General features: G+C 55.1%; 2 protein-coding genes across 6 annotated transcripts; one reads left to right on the forward strand and one right to left on the reverse strand.

The window, feature by feature from the left end:
• The first annotated feature begins 254 nt into the window (after positions 1 to 254).
• Positions 255 to 9,863, forward strand: Inpp5e (inositol polyphosphate-5-phosphatase E). 4 transcript variants are annotated; one of them, XM_076845069.1, is made up of 12 exons: positions 255 to 400; positions 659 to 1,670; positions 4,279 to 4,402; positions 4,992 to 5,089; positions 5,755 to 5,879; positions 6,084 to 6,203; positions 6,388 to 6,495; positions 6,978 to 7,139; positions 7,205 to 7,320; positions 7,876 to 8,012; positions 8,208 to 8,352; positions 8,501 to 8,616. In XM_076845069.1, the coding sequence occupies exons 2-12, from the start codon at positions 847 to 849 to the stop codon at positions 8,525 to 8,527; spliced, it is 1,986 nt and encodes a 661-aa protein (XP_076701184.1). In that variant the 5' UTR covers positions 255 to 400; positions 659 to 846; the 3' UTR covers positions 8,528 to 8,616. The 4 variants fall into 4 exon arrangements, with proteins under 4 accessions (XP_076701184.1, XP_076964889.1, XP_076701188.1 ...); XM_077108774.1 differs by having other exon boundaries at positions 8,208 to 8,363; positions 8,418 to 8,508; XM_076845073.1 differs by lacking the exon at positions 8,208 to 8,352 and having other exon boundaries at positions 8,548 to 8,610.
• A 286-nt stretch (positions 9,864 to 10,149) lies between these two features.
• Positions 10,150 to 20,699, reverse strand: Pmpca (peptidase, mitochondrial processing subunit alpha). Of its 2 annotated transcripts, none has more exons than XM_076845075.2 (14): positions 20,618 to 20,699; positions 19,750 to 19,952; positions 19,275 to 19,354; positions 18,867 to 18,949; positions 17,505 to 17,599; positions 16,124 to 16,224; positions 15,436 to 15,699; positions 14,741 to 14,833; positions 14,543 to 14,661; positions 14,339 to 14,429; positions 14,189 to 14,251; positions 12,669 to 12,813; positions 11,291 to 11,509; positions 10,150 to 10,673 (listed from the first exon to the last, which is right to left on the reverse strand). In XM_076845075.2, exons 1-13 carry the CDS (start codon positions 20,683 to 20,685, stop codon positions 11,340 to 11,342), a joined length of 1,575 nt encoding a protein of 524 aa, XP_076701190.1. In that variant the 5' UTR covers positions 20,686 to 20,699; the 3' UTR covers positions 10,150 to 10,673; positions 11,291 to 11,339. The 2 variants fall into 2 exon arrangements, with proteins under 2 accessions (XP_076701190.1, XP_076701189.1); XM_076845074.2 differs by having other exon boundaries at positions 12,669 to 12,827; positions 14,185 to 14,251.
• Positions 20,700 to 20,770: the final 71 nt, after the last annotated feature.

Consider the following 20,770-nt stretch of genomic DNA (forward strand, 5'->3'; position numbering starts at 1 on the left):
AGTACCTTTTGTGGTTTCCTGTGTTTGCGGGGAGAATAGTGTGGAGACACCGGGCCTGGGTCGTCCCATGGGTGCTGCTACGGTGCTCCGTCGTCGCTGCCTATCGGTCGGCCCGCGGCACCCTCCCTCCGACGGGCGTGGTCCTCCGGCCACCAGGGGCCGCTGCTGCGGCGCTCGGGCTGCGGGGCGGAGGCGCTCGGGGCGGGGCCGGGGTGACCACTGAGCGGGCCGCGTGCGCTGACCCCTGGGCCACGTTCCAGGCCGCGCTCAGCCCCTCGCGGGCGCGGTCGTTGCTGCGGGCGGCCGGGGCCAGCCCGGCCCGCGCCCTCCCCGGCCCGCGCCCGGCGCGGTGGGTGGGCCCTCGGGCTCCGGCAGGGCCTGCGGGGAGCGGCGGGCGCAGGTGAGCCCGGGCGACCCGGCCCGTCGGCCCCACTTGGCCCGGGTGGGGCGGGAGGGCTGGTGTCGCCGCGGCACCCGGAGGTGGGCCCAGGGGCGGGGACAGGCTTCCTCAGCCCCGGGAGGAAGCGCGGACCAGCCCCTCCTGGATGTGTCCCTGGCTGTCACCAGCAGCACCACGGACATCCTCCAGGACAGCAGGCCCGCCTTCCTGGGGAGACCCTGGGACCCCTAACAGCAAGGTTTCCGGGATTTCCACCAGGCCTTGGTGACTCCAACCATGCAGAACTGCCCTCCCCTGAAGGACCACCCCAGGCCAAAGGGGGGCCTCCCAGCTTCTCTCCTCTGCTCCTCGTGACCTCCGACTGTGTCCCTGACACCTGAGTTGGTGGCAACTTAGGGAGGAGCTCTCTCAAAGGGCCAGGCTGCTTGGGTGAGGGCTCCAGCACCATGCCGACCAAGGCCACGTGCCTGCGTCACACAGAGGCTCCTGGGCAGCTGGAAGCCAGAATGCTCAAGGGACGGCTTCCCGGAGCAAACAAAGACCTCCTCCCAAGCCCTGGGGCCCTGCCCACTCCCCACTGCCAGGACCCTGAGAAGAACCCCGTGCCTTCTTTCAGCGATCCGGCAAAAATCAGCAGTGAGGACCCCCAAGCCCGGGCAAAACCCACCACCCCTCAGCCCCCCACGAGGCCCAGGCTAGAGCGGACCCTGTCCCTAGATGATAAGGGCTGGAGAAGGAGGCGCTTTCCGCGGAGCCAGGAGGACCTGCCCACCCAGGGTGGGACCAGCCCCTACAAGGGCTCTGAGCAGGACATGGCCCCCCAGGCCCCGGCCCACAGTTGCCCCCCACCCTGCCTGAGCACATCTTTGCAGGAGATCCCCAAGCCCCGCAGGGCTGTGGGCAGCGAGGGTGGGAGCCCCTCTTCATGGGGTAACTGTCTCTCTGGAATGATCAGCACCTCCCTGGAGTTGCTGCACAGGGAGGCTGCCCCAGCTGGGAGCTCCCCGAGGCTGGCCACCCTGTGTCCCCCTCACCCGCCACCCACCCCGGATCTGAACGTGGCCTCCAACTCCCCAAGGATGGCAAACAAGGTTGACTCCGAGCATGCCGACCACAAGCACCACACACAGCCCAGGCTGGTACGGGCCCACAGCAGCCTGGGCCCCAGCCGGCCACGGAGCCCCCTGGCCTGTGACACCCACTCCCTTCATTCGGCCAAGTCTTCCTTCAGCCTCCTGGCGCCCATCCGCACCAAGGACGTCCGGAGCAGGTAAGACTGCTGGGAGGGCAGTCTCGCCATGGCCTGTTTTGTTGCTGGGGAGCAGGCTGTGCAAGCATTCTCCTAAGGAATGCCTCACGTGCAGGCAAAGAGGGCAGGTCTCCTTTCAGCAGTCATCTCCCATGTGTGCGTCCTAGACATGCTGCCTCTGGGCCTCTCCTCCAGGACTTTCCTGCCTGATCACTGCACCGAGGCAGGGTGCTCTTGTAAAAGATGGCGCCCCCATGCTCCATGCCTATACTGGCTAGCTTGCATTTTGTGCTGGTGGTCCTCCACGTGGAAGGTGGCCTCCTTCTGTTCTGCCTTGAGTGTTTTTCTGTTTAACCACTGTGTGTGAGGGACATTGGACAGCCATAGGCTGCCTGCAGTCCCCTGCCCTGGGGGGCTCTGGGCACAGGCTGGCATTTCAGCAGGACAGTTAGCAGGACCCACAGGCTGCAGGCAAGGAAAGGCTCTGCTTCCCAGGGGAGCAGCAGCCTGGTGATGCCTGGAACCACAGGGACTCCTGTGCTCTGCTTCAAGACCTGCTCAGCGCTTGTGCTCCAGCCCTGCTCTGTCCCCACAGCTGAGTGGAGATGTCACACCCTGGAGGAGGCATAGGCCCTTGGTTCCTGTGTGTGGCTCTCTGTGATCTTACATAGAGTTCCGTAGCTTGAAAAGAGGCTAGTGCCACCCCAATGTCCTCCTGTCTGCCTGACTCCTATCGTAACCCTAACCAAGGGCCCACAGACGACTTGGGCTCAGCCTGTCAAAACCCATGGCCTCCTCTCCTGAGCCTGGTCTTGTCCTAGGACCTGGGTCTCTGGTCCTGAGGGCTGCCTGCCCTCAGTATTCCGGTGCTGTGCTGCTGGAGCACTGGGGTGGAGGGACTGTGAGCAGGCAGAGCAGGAAGTGCTTCCTGCAGGGTTCCCGGTTCTGGAGCAGAAGTCCAGAACAAGGTCCCTTTGAAGGGACTCCTTCCTCCCAGGACTCCCAGGGCCTCAGGGGCAGCTGGCTGATGGCTGCCTCCCTCCAGTCTACCTGTGTCTTCAGGTGGCCACTCAAGGACATCAAGTCCAGGGCCCACCCTAAATACAGTATGAGAGGGGCAAGGGTGAAGTGCAGCTAGGGCACAGTGGTGGATTGGGACCTGGGGTGTGAGGGAGCAGCCAGTGGTATGGCTAGCCCAGCCCCAGGAAGAAGCACACTCCAACCCCACCCTCCCCCATCTCAGGCCCACTGCTCGCCTGGGGCTTGTCTCTGTAGCAGGATCAGAGAGGACTAAGATGAGGGGAAAGTGCCCTCAGAAGAGGCAGGCTATGCCCTTGAAGAGCGTGAGAAGCCTGCAGTGTCCGTGAACAAGGGCTCTGAAGAGTCCACCTTTGCTAGTGCTGAAGCTCCACAGGCACCAGGGGTGCCAAGGCCCCAAGAGCTGAACCAGCTTTTGTGTCCTGGTGTCTCTGGGGCTGGCATGGCAGACTTGGAGCCTGCTGGGCGCCCCCAAGGTGGGAAGGAAGTTAAGTCATGGGATTACAAGGATGTGAGAGGCAGAGCAGTCAGATGCAGGGTGGATGCAGCCTGGAAACTGATTGGAAACAGCATGGCTGGCCCTGGCCTGGCCATGCCAGACGGTTGAGCAGGTCAGGCCTCCCTGTCCATGGAGATGGGCCCTCCAGATTGTGGAGAAGAGTGGCCTGTGACTAAGGGGACAGTAGCAGGGACCAGGTAGAGAGGAACTGGATTCTCGCCTCATATTGTGAAAGACATGTCCACACACTTCGTGGAGGGACACATGTGTGTCTAGCCACTGCCTGTCCTACCAGTAGCAGGCAGAGACCAGATTACATATCTAAATGGCTAGAAGAAAATCAGAACTTGCAATACTTCACAGTGATGCCCATCCCCTGAAGTCCAGGTTCCATGTCTGTGTGAGTGTTTTCAAGGCACGTGTGGCCCTGGAGACTTTTGCACCATGGTGGCAGAGCCAGCAGCTGTGCCCGACGAGTGGTCCACAGAGCTGCACACACCTGGTGTCTTTACAGGCAGTGTTGCAGACCCTGTGGCAGGAGAGGCAAGGGGCACCCACAGTAGGGTCAGCGGCTTGCTGCTATTTCCTGCGGCCCCGCGGCATTGTGGTGTGCTACGACATCCATCCCGTTGCAGTTGGGTGGTTGAGATGGGCTCCTCTGCCTTCCTATCCTAACCCATCCCACTGTGTTGACCTGGGGAGGAGTGGAGAGCCAGGCCCCTCCCTGAAATACACTGTGTCCACCCAACCCCATTCTCAGCACAGAGTTTGGCTTTGCTTCTGTGACCTCCCAGAACCTTACCTACCAAAACAGCCCAAAGTGATGTCCCCCTCCTCAAGGAGGCAGCTGTGTGGCTAGCAGCAGGCACAGCTCCTCTCTTGGAATAGGCAGGTTCTCATGCGTGCTCTGGCTCAGGGAACCCCGGCTCAAGGGGAGATGGTGCCGACATTCTGTGGGGCTCGGTGTTGCCCCTCTGGGCCCAGGCAGCCCTGCTGCTGGCCTCAAGTCTCGGGGACTGGGAGCCCAGAGAGCATGTCCCTGTGGTCACTCCTCCTGGTTGGGCACTGAAGCATTCTGCCTTTTCTCTGCAGGAGCTACCTGGAGGGGAGTCTCCTGGCCAGTGGGGCCCTGCTAGGGGCAGATGAGCTGGCCCAGTACTTCCCAGACCGGAACATGGCCCTCTTTGTGGCCACCTGGAACATGCAGGGCCAGAAGGTAAGACTGCGGGGTGGCGCCTGAGCAGACAGAACTGCTTCCTGCATGGCTCTGCTCTTGGGAGCCGAGGCCCGATGCCCCATCGCCAGCCCCAACAGAGGTGTGCAGGTAGAGCAGGGAAAGCACACTGTTCCCTTGAGAGGGCCCCCAGTGCCCACCTGCATCTCCCTGGCCACCAGCTCCATGAGGGGCCAGACAACCGACCTGGCCAAGGTTGACTGTCCCTGAGGGGTAGGGAGGCCTAGTGGCAAGCAACAGAGACTAGATGCCAGATGCTCGTCAAGCACACAGGGGGTCACAGACACAGCCTTGGTCAGTGGAGAGATGGTGATGGACAAGCTTGGGCTCGTGCTCAGGGAGGGAGCCTGAGGCAGAGCAGCCTGCCTACAAACGAGGCCTCTAGGGTATCAAGGCTCCATGGGACGTGGAAACCACACCTCGGTATCGACTGCAGTAGCCTCAGTTCCCTCGTTCAGAAGGGGTGCCCTGCAGCCACCACTGGGTAGTGGCACAGGTGCTCCATGGCTTCTGCCCAGGCCTGAGGAGCCAGTGGCCTTGATGTAATACTATCTTGTGCTCCTCTCCATAGGAGCTCCCGCCAAGCCTGAATGAGTTCCTGCTGCCCACCGAGGCCGACTACACCCAGGACTTGTATGTCATCGGGGTGCAGGAGGGCTGCTCTGACAGGTAGGCACCGGCTTGGGCCCCTTCCAAGCCCCTCGGGCTCAGCAGTATCTTCTGTGGACAGCAGTGCTAAGACAGGCCTGAGTCTGAAGCTGTGGGCCTGAGGCCCCATGTGCTAATCTCCATGCCAGGCTGGACATGCAAGTCGGTTTCTTTACAGATACTGATGCAGATAATTTGAGATAGGCAGTTTTCAGTTTTTTGTAAACCAATAGTTGATTTACAAGGCTGTAAAGGTAGCAAGGAACAGTGCTGGATCTTTTTTAGGCCACTTTGGCCCTCCGTAGGCTCTTTGTTGACCCAAAAGGCATCACTGGCCATCCTGACACAGGATGTAGCCTGTGGGCATCCCAATGAGTTCCTGGGGCCTGTTTGGCAGGTACCGTGGGGAGTGGGCACCATGCACTTTAAGGGAGACCCCTGCCCTGCGAGCCCAGCCAAGCAGAGTGTGGGACAGAGGTGCTTGTGCGGGTCCCACAGGGATCTAGAACAGAGACAGGCTGTTCGAATGGGACTTGGCCTCAGCCCCAGGCGGTGGCCTTCCTTTTGCCCATCCACCATTCTCAGTGCAAAATGATGGAGCTCAGTCCTGGGAAATCCCCAGGAGTCCTTTTGGGGGCTTTCCAGTTGTGCTCCCCCTACCCCAGCCACCTACTTCTTCCCTACAGGCGGGAGTGGGAGACACGCCTTCAGGAGACACTGGGCCCCCGCTATGTGCTGCTGTCCTCGGCAGCCCACGGGGTTCTGTATGTGTCCTTGTTCATCCGCAGGGACCTCATCTGGTTCTGCTCAGGTAGGCACCATGTCCCACAGCCCCAGGTGCACTCAGAGGGTGGTAGTTCCACACAGGGCCCGCTCTCAGACAGATGTACTGGTCCTCTGGGACTCGGCTCTGGAGACTGCTGCGTGACACGCAGGCACGGGAATGCACACAGGCACAGGTGGCGTGAGGGCCTTCGAGCAGGTTCACTGAGGCTGTTCACCCCACCCCTCACAGAGGTGGAGTGCTCCACGGTGACAACGCGCATTGTGTCCCAGATCAAGACCAAGGGGGCCCTGGGCGTCAGCTTCACCTTCTTCGGCACCTCCTTCCTCTTCATCACGTCCCACTTTACCTGTGAGTTGCTGTCAGCCAAGGCCTGGTTCCCAGAGTCACTCTGCCTTGATAGGACCTGCTGCTCAGGACAGCCACTGAGGCAGAGCTGTCCAGAGCCTCACAGCAGATGACAGGGTGGGGTGGCCAGGCAGGTCCCTTGGACGTGTGTCTAGAAACCCATGTCCCCACCCATTTCCGTCCTCAGCTGGTGATGGGAAGGTGGCGGAGCGGCTGCTGGACTACACCAGAACCATCCAAGCCCTGGCTCTGCCTAGGAACGTACCAGACACCAACCCCTACCGTTCCAGTGCAGGTGAGCTGTGCTTGGCAGGTGCCTCAGGCATCTCCTTGCTTGTTCTCTGCATGGTTTAGCAGGAACTGTTTAGGGGTTTGAGAGTCAAGGTCAAGAAATCGCAGGAAGTCACTTGGTGCTGCTGCACAGATGGTGTGTGGACCTGTGAGACCCCCAAGTCCAGCTGGGCCACTTTTGCTCACCTGCTAGCCGGGGTCTTCATCGTTGCCACCTACCCTCCAGGGCAGTGAGGGTCTGAGACAGTGGCCAGTTTGCTATGAGGGTCACTGCTTAGGTGGCTTCTGGCTTGTCTGCAGCTGTCCAAATCTGGACAAGCCAGAAGACCTCACTGGCTGCCTCCCCCACTCCCACCAGCTGTCCTGTGATTCTTGGGGGAGGGCACCCAGGTGGAGAAGCTCCATTGCTCGGCCTGGGGTTTGTGCATCTGTCGCTGTGGCCACAGAAGGGGAGACCAGCATGGATGCACTTTTCCCTGTACCCAGCGGATGTCACCACCCGGTTCGATGAGGTGTTCTGGTTTGGAGACTTTAACTTCCGCCTGAGTGGTGGACGCACGGCTGTGGAGGCCATCCTGAAGCAGGGCCTGGATGTGGATGTGCCGGCACTGCTGCAGCATGACCAGCTCATCCAGGAGATGAAGAAAGGTGAGCAGCCTGGGGCTGGCCAGCACATGTGGGCTTGTGCTAATCTGAGCTAGCCTGTGTTGCAGGGTCCATCTTCAAGGGCTTCCAGGAGCCGGACATCCACTTCCTCCCATCATACAAGTTTGACATTGGGAAGGACACCTATGACAGCACCTCCAAACAGAGGACCCCCTCCTACACGGTAGGCACCCAGGCCAGCCTCTACCTCCACAGGATGTCCTCAGGAGAATGACCTCTGCCTTGCTCAGGCTGCCCTCTGGCACTCAGGAGCCCTCTCATGCACACCACAGCCTGCCAGGCCAGTGACCCAACCTCAGAGTCTGTTTTGACTGATGGTGCCCTCCTCCAAAGGTGCTGCAAAAGCACAGGCAAGCTGGCCCTCAGACACACCCCGAGTGCCAGGACAGCCTATGCCCCATACTCTCCCAGGCCACAGCTTGTTCTGCAGCCAGGGATCTGGAGGGAAGGTGGAGAGACTCCTGTACAACTCGGCTCCCTGCCAGACCTGAGATCCAGTACTGGGGCAGCTGTAGGGGCAAGGCAGCGCCCAACGGCTCCTAGAGGGCCAGGAGGAAGCAGGCACCACACCATAGGTCTCTAGAACCCCAGCAGTAAAGTGCTTGAGGGTCCCGGCTGGAAGGTTGCTATGGGACACAGCTGGGCAGAGGCAGGCAGGCCAGGCCTGCAGCAGAATGGCACCTCATCAGTGCTCCTGCTTCTGCTGTCTCTTCTGAAGGACCGGGTCTTGTACAGAAGCCGCCATAAGGGCGACATCTGTCCTGTGAAGTACTCTTCCTGCCCTGGGATTAAGACATCTGACCACCGCCCTGTCTATGGCCTTTTCCGGGTGAAAGTGAGGCCTGGCCGAGACAAGTGAGTGTCCCCTGTGCCCAGCTCCCTCCCAGGCTCTGGCTGTGGCTTGGGCTGGGCAGGTGCAGTAACATGCGTTGCAACAGGCAAGGTGGGTAGGGTGCTGGCAGCCCCTGGGGTCCAATGTGAAGTTGCTGTCTAGGGAGCTGCTCCCAGTATCCTCAGGGTTGCCCAAGGAGGCTTGTCCTATGACCTCAGGACCAAGGAAAGGGAAGAGGAGGCTTTAGGAGTGAAGTCTTCCAGATTCGCTGCTGTCTCTCCCAGTGGGCCCCAGGGAGAAGCAGAGCCAGCCCTGAAGGGCAGTGTGGCTGGCGGCCTGGTGCTTGGAGGCCGTATCCCTCAGGTAGCCCTGGGGCTCCATCCAGGGGGCACCCTGGTCCAGGACGGCGCCTGTGCTAGGGAGCTGAGGCTCCATCCAGGGGGCACCCTGGTCCAGGACGGCGCCTGTGCTAGGGAGCTGAGGCATTCCTAACACTGCTTCTCCCTCACAGCATTCCACTAGCTGCTGGCAAGTTTGACCGAGAACTGTACTTGATAGGAATTAAAAGACGGATTTCAAAAGAAATTCAGAAGCAGCAAGCAATAAAGAATCAGAACTCCAGTGCCATCTGCACCATTTCCTGAAGTTGTTAGAGGAGGACCTTTGACCTAGAGCGGCTGGAGAAGACTGCAGTGTGTGCTCCTGACACCTGTCATTCATTCTGGGGTCCTGACGCACTGCTACTAGGGCTGCCCTACTTTCTCACCAAGAAACCCCCAGGCCAGACTGTGCATCCCGGGAAGAAAGCTGCCTTCTCATACCTGGGCGAGCCTGTACTTAAGACTTGTCCCCACAGGCACCTGGGGGGCTTCTCAGGGTATTGAAACTCCCATGCTCTGGAGTGTGGCAGAGGACCTGCCTAGTGCCACAGCCTCTCCCTCCATTCCTTCATTTGCGGCTCCACACCCAGAGCCAGTTTCTATGTCCCACACAAGCTGGGCCCTTCCTCTCCACACAGGTGTATGGGGGTCAGGCCCTGGGTCTGCCCTACAGCATGCTGAGGCCATGTTGGGGTCATGACAGTTGCCCTCTCCCAGGCCTTGAGCCCTCTCTTCCTTGGGCTGAGGCCCATGTGCTGATCCTATCTCCCCCACCCCCAGCTGAGTGAGGGCTACCTCCCCTCCCTCCAGAGGCCAAGTCCAGCTATGTTCTTCCTCCGTTTTAGTGATCAGCAGACCATCTGCTTTTGGGACATCAGCCACAGGGTGGTGTTGACAGAGGTGGTACTTCCTGCCCTGGACACTTAGGTTGGGCAGGGAAGCCTAGCTGGGGACTCCATTCCTTAAAGAGGGCTTTGACCACATCATTGCTCTTTGAGTCTTATATTCTTGACAAGATATAGCCTTGAATGTACAGAGATCTAGGGACATCCACTCTAGTCTTTAAATTATTTATTTTTCCATATTTATATTTTTAAATAAATGCGTATATAAAATCTTAAAAACTCTTTGGCCCAAAATTGAATGTTGGAAAGAAAGTCTGTGCACACCCTATTCTTACAGTATTCTTGTTTTAAAAGGCCATGGAACACAAAGGCAGGAAATTGACTCGTCTCGCAACTGCTGACAGTCTTGTCCCAGTCCCTGCTGAGCATTCCTCCTGCAGGCCAGAGGCAACGCAAGGGGAAGACTCGGGTGGACTGGGCTGAAGCCACGAGCAATCCCAGCGAACACTAAGACTTCTATTAATATCAGCTTCCAAAATATGGGATATAAACTTTAAAGCAACGCACCAATGTTTCTGATAAAGCGGGAGAGTGCCCACCATTCCACTTCAATAAAAACTCAATGGTCTGCATGTGTATTTTGCTCAAATGAATCTCAAGTTCCAAATCAATGAACTAAAATTTCTGTTAGTAAGATTCCTGTGGAGCCAGCCTTGGAAGGAGGATGGTTTTATAGGTTCTTTCTCAGGCCGCCTATTTCTGCCACTGGTGCCTCTGTCTTAGTCTGGCCCGAGTTGGAGAGTGCTGAGCCTAACAAGGTCAGAGGTCAAGAGCATACTGATGGACTTGATACATTTAGATGAACATTTCACATGGCAAATTAGTCTAATAAAAAAATCAAATTAATATAAGAACCAAGTAAGGACTAGGCATGATGGTGATTTTTAAAATGGCTCTTGTTCTCTCAAACACACTGTCCTTCAGCAAGAGTCCAGGTGTAGCCAGCCCCTGTCTGGCTACCAGAGTTCTCAAGAGTTCAGGACCAACTACACAACCTACCTCAGGAAATGCCCATGAAGGTGACTTTGAGGTGCAAGTTAGTGGCAAAGGGAAGATGAACAGAAAAGGGGTATGGCCAGGGAGGCTGGGAGGAGGGAATGGGAAGAACTGTGATGTGGGGCACAGACCCTGAGAAGAGCAGCCTAGTGGGTATGTGGTTAGGCTCCCAGGGTGCGGGGATTGCTCAGCAGTTGTTGAGGACCTAGGCCAGCACCCCTGCTCTGCCCCAGGTGCTCAGGGCACCTGCAGTGGCATCCTTCCAGCAAGAACAGTCACCTGAGGCACACTGGGACATCCCCAGGCTCCAGTCCCAGTAGACTGTGTTCCCACCAGCAGGCATCAAGCAGACCCTTTCACTGGACGCCCAGGGTGAAGGTTCCAGGTGTCCAGAGTGCAGTGACTACAGGAAAAGAATTCAACAACAAGCACACTCAGAAGCCAATTCACAAGCATGCCCAGAAGCCCAACTCCCTTGAGACGTGCAGTCCCTCTATCTGCACTAAGAAAGGGCCACGCTTCCTGGCTCTGCAGACCTGGGGACTGCTCCCATCCGTGCAGCAGCACACTGCAATGCCATGCCCCTCCCCTCTGCTGCCACCATCAGTTACCACCGGTCCTCAAGTACAAGCAGCCCCAGCCCTGCACTCACTGATACCCTGGGGCAAGAGGCTTTGAGACACTGGGTTGGACTGGGTGATTCCTCCTAGAGCAGGTTACCAAGGGCTTTCCCAGCACCCTTGTGCTAGAGGGTGAGGGAGAGCAGAAGGATAAGAGACAGTCACCATCTTATTAGCAGGAACGGGCTCAACTGCTTCTGCTCTGTTCAGTCAGCGTGCCTTTCAATGCCTGCCCGCCTGCCTTCCAGCTTGGGGGACAAAGGTCATGTTCATTCCCAGCTGGCAAGTTCCAACCTCAAGGGTGTTGTGACTACTGCTCGCTCGGGTTTCAAAGTCCTGGTGTTCACACTGTTCCCGAACCACACACATCTCCACTGAGTTCACACCCAAGGCAACTCACATGGAGACACCTCTCTGCAGCTGGGGTCCCTGAAGATCCTGGAGAGTCTCTACCGAAAGAGCCGGTAAGTTCGCGGCAGTCGCCCATCTCTGCTGGCCAACGCTGCCTGGATGTGCTCATAAGTGGGCAGGTTGGTCAGATCCCCCAGGGCGGCCACAGCAGGCTTCCCACGCAGCATCTTAGACGCAACCCTCCTGACATCTTCTGGTTTCACATTGCCTGATGTAGAGTGAGCGAGGATGTCAGGCAAGCACAAGCAGCTCCCCACAAAGCCACCACCACCATATGGCTGAGGGGCTCACTGCTCCCAGCACCTGGGGTCGGGGGCTGCTGAGGGCTCCAGAGGGTCCAGCAGCAGCAGGGTGGACAAGGGCAAGACGGTCAAAATGACAGTGCAAGCTTTTCTTAGTAAATGGGAAATGTCGCGATGGCATGCCTACTTCAACAGAGGCTGCTGTTCCCAGAATAAGGACTGCCTATCTAGTGGGCACATCTGTAAGGGGTCCAAGGAGGAGGTTGCACTCCTCCGGGCTGCACCTCTGCAGGAACCACCCTCGAAGAGGGGCCATGTGAAGAACACCACTGCCCAGGAGCACACCAAGCAGGCAGCCTGACTGTCTACAGAAGACAAGACCCGAGACCACACCAGCACACTCGAGGATGGTCCTAAAGAAAGGCAGGGCAGGTGCCTCTCCCCAGCAGGAGGCCAACCCCAGGAGGACAGGATGGCAGTCCCCTTGGGACAGGTGATGCCAGCAGGTAATGCTCAGTCATCGTGCCCTTCACTGCCTGCCTGCCTGCCTTCCAGTGTGGGGGACAAAGGTCATGTTCATTCCCAGCTGGCAAGTTCCAACCTCAAGGGTGTTGTGACTGCTGCTCCCTCGGGTTTCAAAGTCCTGGTGTTCACACTGCTCACGAACCATGCACATCTCCAAGGAGTTCACACCCAAGGCAACTCACATGGAGACACCTCCCTGCAGCAACACACCTCTCACCTAACAAGCACTCTGTGCCAGGCTTGTGCTGAGGCACCTGCCAGACCCTCAAGGGCAGGCGCTGACCCAAGGCACTGCTGCTACACAATGCACTGCTCCCTTGGCACTTTTCAGCCACTGGTCCTCCTTGAAAACCCACGTTGACAACCACCCCTTCCAGGCTAGGTCAGGGGCTGAAGTGCCAGCTGACACGGGGTGAGACTAGAAGCAAATATGCACCCCAGCCCTTTGACTCCCTGCCAAAGTCACCTGGCAAGGACCAGGCCCGTGGGCAGGGCAGTCATGTCCACAAGGGGCACCCAACTATCCCTCTATAGTGGGGCATAGCCTCATCTGAGTTCAGCCTAGGCTGTGGAAGCTACTGGCTGAGAGCGTGTACTCACGGATGAGCGTGCACAGCTCATGGGGCAGCTTTCTGGAGCGAGTGGCCAGTACCTGCCTCCCCACGTCCTCAAAGATGACAGGCCTTGACTCCAGGTTCATCATAAGCATCGACATCAGCTGTGTCTTGGCCCGCTCCAGCTCCACCTGAGGGTCATATGCTATTACTCAATTACCCACCTGATCACCAGTAGTCGCCACAAACTGGAAGAGGGACTGGTGAGAATGTGTCCCAGCACAAAGGTCTTCCCTGAATGCAGTAATGAATACAAGAGACAGAGGGATGTCTGGGTCTGGGTCACCAGCACACTCAGCCAGGCTCAGCCACCAAGTTCTCTGGGCAGGAGCTGCACCTGAGAAAGCCTCTGCCATGCTCATGATGGAGAGAAGTGTGCCCTTGATTCTCCTTCATCTCTTGCCCAAATCACAGCATGTGGGGAACATGAAATACCCAATTAGGGCCCCAAAGCTGGCATACAACAAGAGTAGGAGGAAAATGAGAAAACGCAAAATATGTCCTGGGCGCAGACTCTCCCGCATGGCGTCCAAGAAGCCCTGACTAGACTTGAACTTAAACTGTGGCTCTAGAGTATCAGTTCCATGGAGGAACAGGTCAGAGTGGCAAGAAGTCGATGTGCGAATGGGCCTGGGAGCCACCATGCTCCAAGAAACACAGTAACACAGAGGGCTGCTATAAGCCATCTTACTAAAATAATTCCTCACTAACACAGGTATTTTCAGTTTTCACAACTTCAAGCAAATAACACCATAAATTTATGTCAAATTGACTTCATCTAGGTGGAAAAGTATTTTTTGAGATACAAATGAAAGTGAAGAGTGCTGATCTACAAGCATATTATGTCTGAAATATGCTTATTTTCTGACTTAAAAATGTGTGGGCACAGTAAGAGAGAAAGCCTGAAGACCAGGCTGTGCTGCAGGACGCTCAGAGGCAGGCACAACGCCCAGTGCTATGCGGGTATGGACTGGTGACATGGCAGGCTTCCCCACCTGGGCACAAATTGGATTATTTGGTCCAAAAAGCAACCAGGCTTCCAAACATCAAGGTGAGATATCAAAAATTAAACAAAATCAGTGGATAAGCTAGGCACTGCAACACCTGACCTCCCAGCAACTCAAGCTGCTGGAGCAGGAGGATTATAAGCTAAAGGCCAGCCTGGGCAACTGAATGAGACCCTATTTCAAAATAAGAAAGGGCTAGGGGTGCAGCTCGGTGAAAGAGCACCCCTGAATTCAATCTCCAATATCCCCGCAGAAGGCAATAGAAACTTATGTTCAGGCATAAACAGCTGGAAAAGGGGTACCCATCTGATATGGCACTGCTTGAATTCACCACCATTCCCTGGGGCAGCTGAGAAGTATGGAGACTCTCCTCAGGACCGGCCAGGAGGCCCGGGAGTGGAGCCAGCCAGCACAAGCCCCACTGCTGGCTGCTCCTTCACGTGGCTCTCTCCCCACCTGATGGCAGATAAAGATTGGAAATGGCTCCAGGCTTACTCACTGCATCCACAGCTCCGCCCATCAAAATAAATTCCTTTGTGATAATTTCTACCATTTCCCGAACCTACAAAGAGAAGGAGATGAGGGTGCACATCAGCCTGCTGATCCCACAAGCAAGACCCTGGTCTGCAGGCTGCTGGCTATGCCTCACCTGTCTTGGGTCGGCGCTAGCATGAATGCATAAGAGGCCAGTGTCTTCGTAGCTATGATGGTAGGAGGTCGCATTGTACATCCAGTGGTGCCTGAGGGAACATGGGGTGGTTGGGCAAAGGTGTATGGCCAGTGCCAGGCCACAGGAAACAGGTCCAGACACATGGCATCCTGAGAACAGCCCTGTCCACTGAAGGCCACCAACCTGTTGAGCACGTTGAGGTAGAGCCTGGAGAACATGCCCTTGCCTGGCCCACCAGCTGAGAAGGAGCCCCCTCCTCCCATCATCATGTTCAGCACAGCGAAAGGGATAAAATCTTCCTCCTACAAGGACGGGGACAGCGTTTAGGCCAGGGCAGACTCGCCTCCTCGGTTATGCTGCCTGACCCAGGCCTGGACTCACCAGGAAGGAGCAGCTCTCAAGCCCCACCATGATGTGTGTGAGCTCTGGGATAGGGGTTGGGCCAAGGCTGACGTTGGACATGTCTCTCTCTAGCTGTAATCAAGAGCAAACAAGTGTTATGCAGAAATCCAATGAAGACATGGCAGTGAGTACATGCTGTGCTCAAATGTCCTGAGGCTCAACTGAGACCTGATGAACTCCTTCAAAAATAGGATGTGTTTGTTCCTCGTGGGACTATACTGTACACTAAAGTAAGAGTGTAAATACAAACACCATGGGGCAGGATGCATACCTGTGATCCCAGCCCCAGCAATTTAGTAAGACCAGATATCAAAAAGGACTAGGGAAAGCCAGATGCAGCGGCACAGGCCTATAATCCCAGCAGCTCAGGAGGCTGTGGCAGGAGGATGGCAAGGTCAAAGCCAACCTCAGCAAAAGCAAGGTGCTAAGGAACTCAATGAAACCCTGTCTCTAAATAAAACACAAAATAGGGATGTGGATGTGGTTCAGTGGCCAAGTGGCCCTCAGTTCAAACCCTAGTACCCCTCCCCCCAAAAAAGGGCTGGGAATGGAGGTCAGTGGAAGAGCACCCCTGGGTTTAATCCCCTGTAAAAAAAACAAACAAACCCACAATACACCAAAAGCACATGCCAGAGAAATGCAAAGTGCAAGTTCCCCAGAGCTCCCCTCACTACCTTGACAATCCCCCCGGTGTACTGCGCTACAGATCTGTCCACCTCCACAGCCCCAGCACTCCCCCAGGCTGGCTGGGCTCTAAGCAGGTACTTTTTAGCACATTCCACCAAATGCTCATGTTCGACGCCCACTCCAGCCAGAACCATGCGGTCAGGGGTGTAGTAGTTCCTCAGGTAAGAATGGAGCACTTCCCGGTCAATCTTGGCTATGTTTTCTGAAGGGCAGAAACGGTGGAGGCCCACAGTGTTCCCCCTATACGCAGCCTGAGAGGGGGACAAAGGGAAACAGACACAGAGAATGTAGGCGGTTCCTGCTCAACCTCTGGAAAACCCAATGCAGGCTGGGGAGTTCAGCTGCAGTCTGGCAGTAGCAGCTCACAAAAAGAGCAAAATAGGAGGGTTATTCTACAGACAAAAATAGCAAAGGTTTTGTAACTGTTGGAAGTGGAAGATGCAAACATCACACTGCAGGTTCAGACATCAGGACTGTCCTGTAGGAGGTTGGGTCTGAAGCTCCACAGTAGAGTGCTTGCCTAGCACAAGCCCTGAGTCCAATCCCCAGCACCACAAAACAATTAAAGACCATGTCTCAACTGTTCCATAACCGGTGAGGACAACAGTAGGGATCTCCCACCCACCCATGTGTGAGAAGCCCCCATGAGAATACACGTGTGGGTTCATGTTTTACTTCATGAATCATCTCAGTGAGAAGTGGTTCAGGGTCAGGTCGCATGTTCAGGTCCTCCAGCTCAAACTGGACAGCCATCCGTGTCATCTCTATTTCTTCATCTGCAAGGGAACCCAAAAACAAAGTTCAGTCTGCACAGCGGCACGTGCCACAGGAAGCAGAGTGGGGCAGAGGTTCTGTGTTGGTGGCACAGTGGTGCCTCTACCTCCATCAAGGGGCAGCCCGAGGGTACCCAAGTGAGTGAAGGGAAGGCCAGGCAAACAGAAAGCAGAAACCAGGACCTCTTGTCCCCTCTGCCATGAAGTAGTCACTTGAATATGATTCACACCTCTGCTGCCTCACCTGTAAAAGGCCCTGAAGACACCTGACCTGAGTGTCAAGGCACAGCTATAAGGACACCAGGCCCAGCACAAAGGCACTTAGGAAACAGACACAGACCCAGGTCAGGGTGCCATTCCATCAGCTGCCCCGGTCAAGAGGATCTTAGGGCAGGACCCTGGCCTCAGGGCACTGAGGCCCACTGCTGACACAGCACCTGCCAGGTCCCTAGGACAACCTGTACCTCTCCCTGCTGGAACTCCATGTCCTGCAAGTCCATCTGCAAGGCCAAGGACAATGGTGGCCACCATGAAAAATTCTGATAGTGTGCCAGTCAAGGTGTTTAAGGGTAAGTTTGAAGAGCATTTCTTTTCTCTTTTGGTGCTGAGGATTAAACCCCTGGTTACTTTGCCACTGAGTCACATCCCCAGCCCTTTTGTTATTTAGAGACAGGGTCTCACTAAGTTGCTAAGGGTCTTGTTAAGTTGCCCAGGCTAACCTAAACTTGCAATCCTTCTGCCTCAGCCTCCCAAGTCATTGCACATGACTTGAACATTTCTGAAATTTCACTAAAAATCTCAAAGGGCCTAGAGAGATGAGTCAAAGCACTAAGCCCTAAGATGCCAAAGATTTTTCTTTCTTTCTTTTTTTGGTACCAGGGATTGAACTCAAGGGCACTGAATCACTGAGCCTCACCCCCAGCCTTATTTTGTATTTTATGTAGAGACAGGGTCTCACTGAATTTCTTAGTGCCTCGCCGTTGCTGAGGTTGGCTTTGAACTTGCAATCCTTTCTCAGTCTCCTGAGCTGCTGGGATTACAGGTGTGTGCCATAGTACCCAGTGCCAAGGATTTTTTTCCTCTTCATTTTGGTGCTGGGAATTGAATCCAGGGCCTTGTGCATGCGAAGCACACACTCTGCCACAAAGCTACAACCCCAGCCTCACCAGCATCATCCCCAGTGAAACTGTACCAACAATGTGGGGCTGTTCCTCCCAGGTGTGGCCCTTTAACAGTCCCTCTGGCTCCCCACCACCCTGACCATGTGCTTACTAGATCCATACCTGTCAGGCGGGGGTGCAGAGTCACCTCAGCCAGCAAGCCAACCACAGTGTCCAGGCCTTTACTGTCAGCAGACACAGCATACATGGTGGTATCTCTGGGAAGACAGCAATGTCAGGTTCTGGGGTCAGGCTCTCAAGCTTTCCTCATCAGCAGGGACTTTCCATCATTTGGTTAAAAACCAAAAGACACTTCCTTTTCCTCTTTTTATATGGTACAGGGGACTGAACCTGGGGCTTTGAGCAAGCGAGGCAAGCACTTGCTCCCAAGCTACACCCAGCCTTTTCTCTTCCCTCTCCCTAGGGCATGGAGTCCAAGCAAGAAGAGCCACAGCGGCAGGCAAGGGAAGCTCTTCAGTAAAGGACACTGTTGAATCAAATGGAGCCAATCCTACCAAGGTTTTCACTACAAGCCATCTTGAAAGGAGAAGCGCTTTATCCTGTTTTCTAAGCCTTGCTGAGCAACCCACTGGTCAACATGCAAACATGCTTCAGCCTCAACAGCTTAGGGACTGAGCCTGTTGTCCAGCTAGACTGTTACTCAGAACAAGGCCCCACATTGAGAAGTGGGCGGTCTGCAGCTCCACTGCCTAAGCTGGAGAGTGGGCTGCATCTGAGTCAGGAAAAGGGCCTGCCTGACCAAGAGAGGATTTACATGGAAGAAGTAGGAAGCTTGAGGCAAAGACATGGAGGACCTGAACACTAGGCTTTTTCCTTACTAACTGAATTCTTAGTGTTTGTCTTTTATGTAAATTTTTTCACATTCAGGTTTACATAATCAACCATTTTTAATAATCCATGATCTGTCTGCATCACCTCATATGGCCCAGAACTGTCTGAGCATGCTCCACAGCTGTCCTCATGTTTCCACACCTATTTTCCGGCTATACAACGAACACAGCTGGTGCCTTGGCTATGCTGGGCTGTGGCATGGCCCTACCTCATCCGTCTAGCAGACCCCTTCAAAAACAATCCCAACACCTTCTTTCCCTTGATTCCTTTCCCCATTCCAGACTGTGTCTTCACTCTGGGACACCCACCACCCTCAGCTCTTGTGCCCATGCGCTATATGTGGCCCTCTGCTTTATTTGTAAGCATCCCGGGCACAGGGCTGCTCTGACAATAGCCAATACCCTCACTGAAGTGATGGGCAAGTGTTCTTCCAGGTACTGCTTCTCCATGTAAGACATGTCACCTGTGTTCTGTCCCCTTTCTTCACCCAACTCTGTGTCCTGGCCAGGGCTCCTTTCTCACCACTAATCTCCTTAGCCTCTCTGATGGGAGGGGCTCATTGAGCCTCTGACCAAGGATGAGAAGGGCAGTTCCACATGGTCACAGAGTAAGTCTCCACATAAAAGACAGTACCTTGAGGTCTGGCAGTCACAGATACCCCCGTGCTTTTCCAAAGTAAGCAGAATTTCATCTTTGTTGTCAAATCGAGCAGTAGACTAGTAAAAGTAAATAAGAAAACTTAAAGAATCCAAATCCCAAAAACAACAAAAAAAAAAAAAAGTAATTTCATTTCCAAAACATACAAATAATCTTTTAAGTCTTTTGTTAGCATTAATTCACTAAGTCATTTGTTAAAATAACTTTCCTAAGAAAAGAAAAACTGAAATACCCCTTCCTCAGCAGTCTCAAAAATTCCAAATTGAGTGCTTGAGGGCATAACTCAGTGGTAGAGCACCTGCCCAGCATGCATAACGCCCTGGGTTTGATCCTCAGTACACGCCCGCACGCACACATGAAACACCAAACAAATTGAACACTGACCGAAAATGCCAATTTTTCCAAAAAGTGAGCAATTCCGCTAAAATACTTCGCTTCATATCTTGATCCTGAATTAATAAGAACTGGTGACAAAAAGTAAATGGACAGGTTAAATCAGATACTCAAAATAGGAAATCTAAGCAAGACAAACTGTTCAAAGCTGAGACTATGATTTAAGTCAAAACTTCGTGAAGGTAATAAACACGCTCACCATCCTTACAAATATACACATTGTCACACTGTGAAATCCTACACTGAGATGAAAACTCACAAATCACAGAAAGGTCAAAGTTGGGGGGAGGACTATACCCTAAATGTTACCACCCAAAATGGACACTTGGCAGTCATATTTGGTGAAGTTTTTAGGCTTGTAACATGCTTCCACTCTAAACATGACATGCTAATTACAACCAACAATCAACAAAAGCATGCCACGTTAAAATACCAGGGAACACTTGCAGCACACCATAGTACTTACTTCCTACTGTACAAAACTGTCCAAACTTATTTTGAGATGCCACTTGAAGCCCATTATCCAGCCTGGTAACTTTGGTTTCAAATTTTTCCTGTCCATCGACTGTAGCAAATACAGGCTTGGGTACTCCAGGTAAGGGAGAAGACAGAGGGATGTTGGGATAGGCGCCTCCGCTACTAAACTGTCTGTGTGCAGAGGGTCCAAACCTAGAGGAAAAGCCCAGTTACAACAAACTCAAGGCGGTGCACTTGTAAAGACTGCTTCTGTGCAGTCATGTTCTGTCCACATTAAAAGTCAACATCTCCGTTTCCAAGATTCATCAAATTATCTTTTAAATATTTTGTTAGCATTAATTCACTAAGTCATTTATTAAAATAACTTTCCTAAAAAAAGAAAAACTGAAATACCCCTTCCTCAGCAGTCTCAAAAATTCTGCATTGAGTGCACAAAAGAGTGATCGAGACCCTGGCTCAGTCACAGGGCCGGAGGCCGGGAGGCTGCGCTTTTCGGGTCTTCACGACTACCACCGGGAAACAAGCTTCCAACAGGAAGTCCCTTGAGCTGCAGCTAACCGGGACAGCCTCCTCTTAGTCGCGGCCCCTACCTGGCCCCGAAGGCCCTGGTAGCACCTACTCGGGTTCCCCCTTGGGCTAGTTCCGGCTCGCCAAGCCCCTCCGGTCTTGGCGCCTGCTCACCACCCCGCAAGCCCCAGTTCTCTGTCCCCAGGCCTGCCCCACGGCATGACGACTCCCCTCTTAGTCTAGCAGCTCAACGGTCACCGAGCGCTCCTTCCCGACCGCCCCCGCCTGCCGCCCCGGCATGAACCGCGGGGAAGCCAGGCCCAGCCGCCCGGGACGACCGCGCGGCTCACCTGGGCCGCGGGCCTCCGGCCCCGACGCCGCGCAGCAGCCGCGCAGCCACCAGCACCGTCGCCGCCATCGCGCCCCCGCGCTTCTGCCGTCACTTCCGATTCCGGCACGGGCCCCGCCCACACGGGCCACGGCTTCTGCGCGCTTCCGGCGCG

This window comes from Callospermophilus lateralis, chromosome 2, assembly GCF_048772815.1.
Source record: "Callospermophilus lateralis isolate mCalLat2 chromosome 2, mCalLat2.hap1, whole genome shotgun sequence".
In the NCBI taxonomy this organism is placed as follows: domain Eukaryota; kingdom Metazoa; phylum Chordata; class Mammalia; order Rodentia; family Sciuridae; genus Callospermophilus; species Callospermophilus lateralis.

Excerpts from the sequence above, each read along its gene's own strand:
- Pmpca (XM_076845074.2), bottom strand. The coding sequence starts at position 20,685 with ATGGCGGCGACGGTGCTGGTGGCTGCGCGGCTGCTGCGCGGCGTCGGG. Across the intron at positions 15,700-16,123 it reads TCACTGAGATGATTCATGAA|GCTGCGTATAGGGGGAACAC; the intron begins GTAAAACATGAA and ends TCCCCCTCTCAG. Across the intron at positions 14,662-14,740 it reads TTGAGAGCTGCTCCTTCCTG|GAGGAAGATTTTATCCCTTT; the intron begins GTGAGTCCAGGC and ends CCGTCCTTGTAG.
- Inpp5e (XM_077108774.1), top strand. The coding sequence starts at position 847 with ATGCCGACCAAGGCCACGTGCCTGCGTCACACAGAGGCTCCTGGGCAG. Across the intron at positions 4,403-4,991 it reads GGAACATGCAGGGCCAGAAG|GAGCTCCCGCCAAGCCTGAA; the intron begins GTAAGACTGCGG and ends TCCTCTCCATAG. Across the intron at positions 8,364-8,417 it reads ATCCCTCAGGTAGCCCTGGG|GCTCCATCCAGGGGGCACCC; the intron begins GCTCCATCCAGG and ends TAGGGAGCTGAG.